This window comes from Copadichromis virginalis, linkage group LG14 (genome assembly GCF_057382275.1).
Source record: "Copadichromis virginalis isolate Kocher_CV1m ecotype Utaka linkage group LG14, C_Virginalis_male_GT1.1, whole genome shotgun sequence".
In the NCBI taxonomy this organism is placed as follows: domain Eukaryota; kingdom Metazoa; phylum Chordata; class Actinopteri; order Cichliformes; family Cichlidae; genus Copadichromis; species Copadichromis virginalis.
The window spans coordinates 4511425-4519153 of NC_140631.1; the positions used below are offsets into that span (position 1 = coordinate 4511425).

At 38.9% G+C, this 7729-nt stretch overlaps 1 protein-coding gene across 2 annotated transcripts in view; it reads right to left on the reverse strand.

The window, feature by feature from the left end:
* sez6b (seizure related 6 homolog b) overlaps positions 1-6780 on the reverse strand; it is a 246012-nt gene extending 239232 nt beyond the window's left edge. For both annotated transcript variants that reach the window (XM_085479055.1, XM_085479054.1), the window contains exon 1: positions 6380-6780. In XM_085479055.1, coding sequence (XP_085335181.1) covers positions 6380-6455 — 76 coding nt within the window. In that variant the 5' untranslated portion in view covers positions 6456-6780. The remainder of the gene's footprint in view (positions 1-6379) is intronic.
* Between the last annotated feature and the right edge of the window lie 949 nt (positions 6781-7729).

Below are 7729 nucleotides of genomic sequence, written 5' to 3' on the forward strand. Positions count from 1 at the left end.
AGTATTGTCTTCCTCCATGAAGAGCAATTTGGATTGTAATGATTTTAATAACTACAGACCTGTATCCAACTTACCATTTTTAAGTAAAGTCTTAGAAAAACTTGTTTTTACTCAGATTACTGATTTTCTCAATGATAGACAGATCCTGGAGATATTCCAGTCTGGATTTAGGGTGAACCACAGCACAGAGACGGCTCTCCTAAAGGTTTTAAATGATCTTAGATGTAACTGGGACTCCCAAAAGCTCTCAGTCCTGGTGCTACTGGATCTAAGCGCAGCCTTTGATACAGTAGACCACGCTATTCTTTTAAACAGACTGAAACACATGGTGGGCCTCTCTGGTGCTGTACACAGCTGGTTCACTTCCTATCTCTCTGACAGAACTTTTATGGTGAGTATGGATACATGCTCCTCTAAGATCCATAAAATGACATGTGGTGTGCCTCAAGGGTCGGTTCTAGGCCCTGTACTTTTTAATTTGTATATGCTCCCTCTCGGCGGTGTCATCAGGAGGCATGGAGTGAACTTCCACAGTTACGCTGATGACACGCAGCTGTACATCTCCGTGTCTCCTGATGACACCAGACAAATGGATGCCCTCTTTAACTGTATCTTGGATATAAGATCTTGGATGGCAGAAAACTTTTTACAACTTAACCAGGACAAAACTGAAGTTTTAATCGTCGGTCCTGAGGCTCAGAGAGAGAAACTCTTGTCTAAATTAGAGGCATTTTCACTATGTCCTTCGCTACAAGTGAAAAACCTGGGTGTTATTTTTGACTCTGAGCTTGGTTTTATCCCACATATTAAACATGTAACTAAAATTGGATTTTATCATCTAAAAAATATAGCCAGAGTCCGTCCAATTCTCTCTCGGGCCAACACGGAGATGCTGATGCATGCTTTTATTACCAGTCGCATTGATTACTGTAATGCCCTGCTCTCTGGTCTTCCTAAGAAGAATATTTCAACTTTACAACTCTTGCAAAACTCGGCAGCTCGTGTGCTGACGAAGACCAGAGGGCGGGCCCACATTACACCGGTTTTAGAATTGCTGCATTGGCTCCCCGTGTGTTTCAGGATCGATTTTAAAGTTCTTTTATTGGTTTTTAAATGTCTTAATGGTCTTGGGCCTTCTTATCTCTCAGATCTGCTTTTACCATACGAACCCTCGCGGACCCTGAGGTCCTCTGGTACTGGCCTTTTGATTGTCCCTAAAGTCAGGACACATACTCACGGAGAGGCAGCGTTTCAGTGGTATGGTCCTCGTCTGTGGAACAGCCTGCCGGAGGAGCTCAGGGCCACAGAGAACGTACATGTTTTTAAGAACAGGCTCAAGACCCACCTTTTTAATTTAGCTTTTACTTAGCGTTTATTTATTTTATGCTTATTTATTCTATCCTGTTATTCTATTATTAATTTAGGATTTACCTAATATTTGTTTGATTTTATTCTTATTCATTTTTTAATCTTCTTATTCTATTTATATTTATATTGTATCCTGTTCTTATTTATTTTATCATTTTACCCTATATATATTGTATTGCGTCATATCTCCAGTGTTTCCTCGGAGGGCGCTCTCTGCACCGGGGCTGTTATTGACCGTGGCTGCTGGGTCTCTGGGGTCCTCTCAGCCTGGCTGGGGGGCTCCTTTGCCTCCCTCCTGCTGTGTGCCCAGCCTGGAGGCTGCGGTCTGTGACCGGCTCTTGGTGCAGACGGCTCCCTGTTATAGTGTTTCCTCACTTGGCTCATGCGAGCCCAGCCCAATTTTTACTCTTTAAGTGTGCGCGTGTGTGTATGTGTGTGTGGGTGGGGGGATATATGTGTATTGAGAGTGTGGGGAGTGAGTTGGAGGGTGGGGTGGGCTGCTTTTAACTATGTAAAGCACTTTGTGCTACATTTTCTCTGTATGAAAAGTGCTTTATAAATAAAGATTGATTGATTGATTTTAAATTTTAACAAAATATGTTGACTAATTGAGATGCTGTGGGTACAATGTGTAGCTGCACTTTATGTTTAAATTCAAGATCTCAAACCTATTTTGCAAGTCATGCCATAATTTTTGCCAAAAAAAAACAACACAGGACTTAAGTCAACTTAGGTCATATTAAAAATAACTTGATGATCACTATGACAACCAAGCAAGCAATTACTGGTAAAGGCTATGAGACTCTTGTATATTATAACAAATAAATTGCTTCAGATTAAGTGGTTTACGCCAAATCTGTATTTCAAGGACAAAACAAGGAAAGTGAATGACATATATTGGTGCGTGCAGAATAAACTAAGGTTGAAAAGGATTGGTCATGGACTCTGATAGTAGTTTCTGGGTTGCACCTTTGTTGCCACTTGTTATAGTTCACATTTTGATTAACTATGTTTTTTTATTCTTTATTGGTTGTTCCTATTTGTACTGAATTACTTAAAATTGGAATAATTATCATTAGGCAAGATTAAAGTTATAGTTATCACTTTATAATGGGCATTGTTCATAAGTAGTAAACTGAGGTAAGCTTGACTTAATAATCATTTACTGTTAACTAACAATGACTAACAATCCCCTGGACAGTCATTGTAAAGTTGTGGTTCAAACAGTTCAAATTCACTTGTTCACACCCGAATCATAAAACGCTGTGTTCACAAAAGAGGATGCTTGGGACAGGGTCAGATGGTGGGAGATGATCAGCTGTGGTGAACCGTCCCGGCTGGACGAAAAGGAAGAAGAACAAGAACAAGAAAATATAAAACGTTGTGTATGCAGATGTCAACAGAATATAACTGTCAGCTTATTTTTGGCTCAGTATATAAAAAAGGAACAATACAGAGCGAATAAAATTGGGATTTTGTTGAGTCATTCTGTACATCACAGTGAACATCGTGTCTGCCTTTATGCCTGTTGACACTGTTTTGTAGTTGTAAATGCAGAGTAATTTGAAACACTTGTGCTGTATTAACAATGGAAACACGAGCAACCCAAAGAAGTTAACAGCCTAAAAAATTGATTTCCAGACCATAGAGACATAAATAGAAACAGATAGCTGTCTATGTACCTAAAAAAGACACAAAAATGTATGTTATGCTTTGGTCGTACTGATGTTGAAGTATTTTGGATTTGTAATAACATGAATGTAACACACACCACTGGATTTTGTTTTGTAAATAGAACTTGGTGCTAACACAGTCCTGCAAAGAAAATGCCTGCCTTCCAGAAAAATGAAAGGTCAAGGTCAACTACAAGCATGATCCCTGAAGCCAACAGTGAACCAAAAAAGACAGACTTTATAACCTCTGCTATTCTGCTTTCCAAAAAGACACTAGGTTTATTTCATGCAAGGCTTATTTCATACCATTAAAGCTTGCTGAGAGCACACCGTTTTGTGCATCAGTGACAGTGAAGAGCTTTGAATAGTAAGAAGTGGCAGCCAAACAAAGCGTCTGCAGGGTCCTGGCACTTCCGATTATAGGCTAATCAGAAGCCAGGGTCAAGGATAGCAATTACTAACATAAAGTATCACATCCCTTGGGTGACACTTGTCTATTAGATCAAGAGTAGCGTCTCATAAAACCGATTCATTAATTTAGTGGTGAAGAGGGAAGTAAAATGGACAGTACTATACAAGCATAAAACATGAAATGTTACATGTTTGAATATTACGTATATTACAAAAGCAGGCCAATCAATTGGTTAAAAAATTGTTAATACCGAAACACACAAGTGCCACATCTCCTTGAATCTTAAGCTTTACAACTTTTTTAAGACCACTAGCAGCTAGATTGTTACAAATTATGCATTAAACTAAGCATTCTTCAAACCTACTGGGATATCAAACAGCATCTCTACTTTTTTATCTTTTTTGTCACAAGCTACCTCAGGACGCAAGATTGAGCACTACACCAAAAAAGCAAATTTAAGCTTGACCATTACCAAATACTGCATTCTATATATCAAAGGCTAAAAAACAGAATTTTGAAAAAGCTGTTTACAAATTAAAAGCCCCAAAATCCCTACTCATTGTTTCTAATTTAGACACAAAAGCAACCAAGGTCAGGTGAAGTATCTTTGCATGAGACACTTTGTGTTATACTAAATTTTTACACACTCAGAATAAAACTTTGTTTTTATCCAGGTTTTCACTGTTCACTTCCACAGCTTTTGATTACCTGAAAACATGACTGCCAGCAATGTAATTCAATAAAGAGATTTTTGCTTAGTCAATATCAGATATATGAGCATAATTATGAGCTAGATTATTTTTCAAGAACATTTAAACATAATAATGGTTCCTTTAGGGACTCTTTAGCCCCAGAACAAGTTCCTTGGATGACAAGTTCTGGGGACAAATTAGATGCATATGTCATTCAACCTATTCAATCCTGGTCTGGATCCTGGGTCAGACCAGTCAGTCATGCCAACAACAGGCCATACATTATTTATTCCATGAAACTCCATTGCTTGGGTAGACTCCAATAACTTTACACAAATAATTTACTGTGACTTTTGTTATGAGATTCGAACCTATTAAAACTTCAATCCTAGTGGCTCGGGTCAGAAAGTTTTTCAAATCCCAAACTAATTCTAACAGCTTCAAACTGTTTAGATAAAGTCTTCTCTAATGGACAAACTTAGGAGAAGGTGGACCTGAATTTTCTCTGACTACTTCTTTTTGACCTCAGTCAAAAATGTCAGACAATTAAAACATTAAAATCACTGATGACTTAGATCAGTAATCTTGTTGCACATCCTCCACTCCAGTAGCATTCGCAATCATCAGCGACATCTTACAGCCCCAGAACAAAAACTCCTCAGGAATAACACCTCAGTAGGTCCCATGTTCATGACGTATTGTAGGGGAAAAAACAATAACACAAAATGAAAGAAAACAAAAAACTGTAACATAAGTCTCTTCTCCTTCATGTCAGCCCAAAAGTGTATACAGCACTACAGAAGTTATTAATCTTCTATCTTGAAGTAACTCTACAAAAAATACGAATTTTATGAGTTTTGACATTTGACATTGACAGAGAAAAATATGTATTTGAGCCTTTAATCTGTGTGAAGATATCCACCAACACTTTCTGAAACATATTTATATTTTCAGCAACTTAGTAGCTTACCTTTTTACCCTTAGAACTGTGAATTTTTAGTGTACACTAGCAGTGCAGTACAGTCAAAAACACACTTGGTCTATATTTCATTTTGCTGTGGAAACACAAACATACTAAGACTAATTATGTAGTGTAAAATTAGTACACGGCTCTGCTAATGGAAGTGTGTATGGTGACAGTAGCAGCAGTCTAACAGGGAACAGTTTAACTTTGTGACATCAAATTCCTAGATGAGACTCAAACCAAATGGCACACTGAGCAGTTCATTCTAGCTATGTCATGATGAATCCTCTACTCTACTTACTTATTTAGTAAGTGACACTTCTAACATATCACAATATAGATCTAAAAACAGGCATCTGACTCCGATCATCCGAAAAATGTGGATTCTGCCGGTGTCGGCTACACCTACACAGACATGTCTAATTAAAAGATGAGTGACAAAGCAGGGGCTTCTCCTCAGATAACTTCTTTACTTCATAGAGTTCTTGTCATCTGTCAAAGAGGCATGTATGATATAGATGATATGATAACAGTTTTAATGCTTAGACTAGGCAGTGTTGATAAGTCAATTCTTAGGTATCGGGCTAGGGATTCAGAAAATATTAGGCGAAATGTCGCCTAGCCTCTATCCGGGGAGACGTCTAACACCATCCATGCTTTGTTGCCCTCTGTGTTTTGTTGGGAAATATGAAAAATGTAGGAAAGCTGTAAAGCCATTCCTCTGTTATGATAAGAGCACTGAGAAAGATGCGATCTTTCTTTGTTGTTTATTAATGTATACATTTTATTTTTAATGTATTTGTTGTAATTAGTTAGTAATGTTGAGGATGGAAAATTGCATTTTTATCCGCCCGCTTGCCTCTGGACTTATAAATGAATCATATACTAAGTTGTAACGGTTATTAAAGTTTGCTTTCTGCTATGTAAAATGCGCCTTGATTGACAACTTTAATGGGCTTTTAAGATTTGTGCTGCTCATGTTTTTATCGGACAGCAATGTAAACAATCAAACCTGAAATTTAGCCACAACCTGTACGCACTCGTGTCTTCCTCACAATAACCAGTGCGTTTTATTCGTAAGCCGTGTGAGCACATGGAGGAGCTGGAAAACGGTGAAAACGGAAAGCGTCCATTACGAAAATAAGACAAAATCCACCACCCAAGCCTCTAATTCTGGAAAGCGAAGTCGAAGGCTGAAAAACCATGTAAGCACTCGGGATAAACACGGGAACAGCTTTTTCGAAATAAATATAATTTGAACAGTTCTTACCTCTGGCGTCCGTGTCTTTGACCACCGCCACCAGAACAAGCAGGACAGGAAAATAATATCTCATCCCATTCATCATGTTTTCCCGTTTAGCGCTTCTTGAGCCTTGGAATCAGCACTTTCCCTCCGACGGACCGAAGCACCGAGAGCTCCGCCGAACAACGACTACACACACTGCGTGCTCCTTTGGGTGACTTCAGCCCGGTTTTGCTGTCTGAACGTACTCATTGAAGCAGACGACGGGCTGTTATTTTCGTTCCACCAACACGACTACAGACTACAGACTGTACTCTGTGCGATGACTGGAGGCTGTAGAGAGCTGCTGTTGCCGTTGCAGCGCTCTGTGTTCTACTTGCTAGGAGACTCCTCTTCAGGGCAGCACTGCCGCCGAGCATTCAGCACTGTGAACAGCTCCTAGCGTCATCCAGTGGAACACAGGAAAAACAGTTGGAGCTCAAAGTTTGGTCTAAAGACAGTGATTCTTTTAAAGGCTAAAAGTGAATTGTGAACGTTTGACGTCAGATCACTGATGATTATGCATGCAATTTCTACATTTTTCTATATTTTGATTTTAGTTTTGTTGCAATTAATGAATTTATATGCTATCTGATCCTTTGCATTAAGTCCTGCATTTGGAACCCTAGTGTAGTAAAAAGGTAATATATTACATTCTAAATTGAAATAATGCCAAGAGAAACAATAATGATCAAAAGAAAGAAAATCATTGGAATTTGATAGCTTCTGTGAACATTATTTTTATCTTCTATTGATTCATTTTTTTCTAAACCCCTCAAGAAGCGTCTAAACTTTTGTGTGTTCAAAGAAATTCAAAGTGTGAGTACTGAGGTTAGCTAAATGTATCAGTGCAGACGTGTCACTATAGTCTGGGTGTTGCCTCTATTTTCTAGTTTTTTTAGTTTCTGTTTTTGTTTTTTGTTTTTTCATTTTCTTTAAAAAAAAATACACAAGCCTTACATTACTACAATTTTCTTGCACTTATATAAAGTCTATGGACTTCATTTTTGCTGAGATGTCATGGTCTGGCAGTTTCTGCTGGTCGACCTGCCCATGTGCATGTTTTTCTTTGTGTTTTGTTTCTGACTTCCCTCCCCCCGCCTCCTCTCCTGTGTGTTTGTGTGTGTTCCACCATGCCAGTTTGTGGGCGTCATCAGGCCAGAGGAGTTTCCCGTGCTGAAGCCAGCCACACCTGTCGCCCATCTACTTCACCAGCTGCCGCTGATCACCTTTGTCAGTGGCCACTACTTAACTGGGTGGATGAGTTTCAGTCGACACTGGATTGCTGAGTTATTGAGTTAGTGAAGCCCGGGGTCTGACCAGAAATATTGCTTTCAT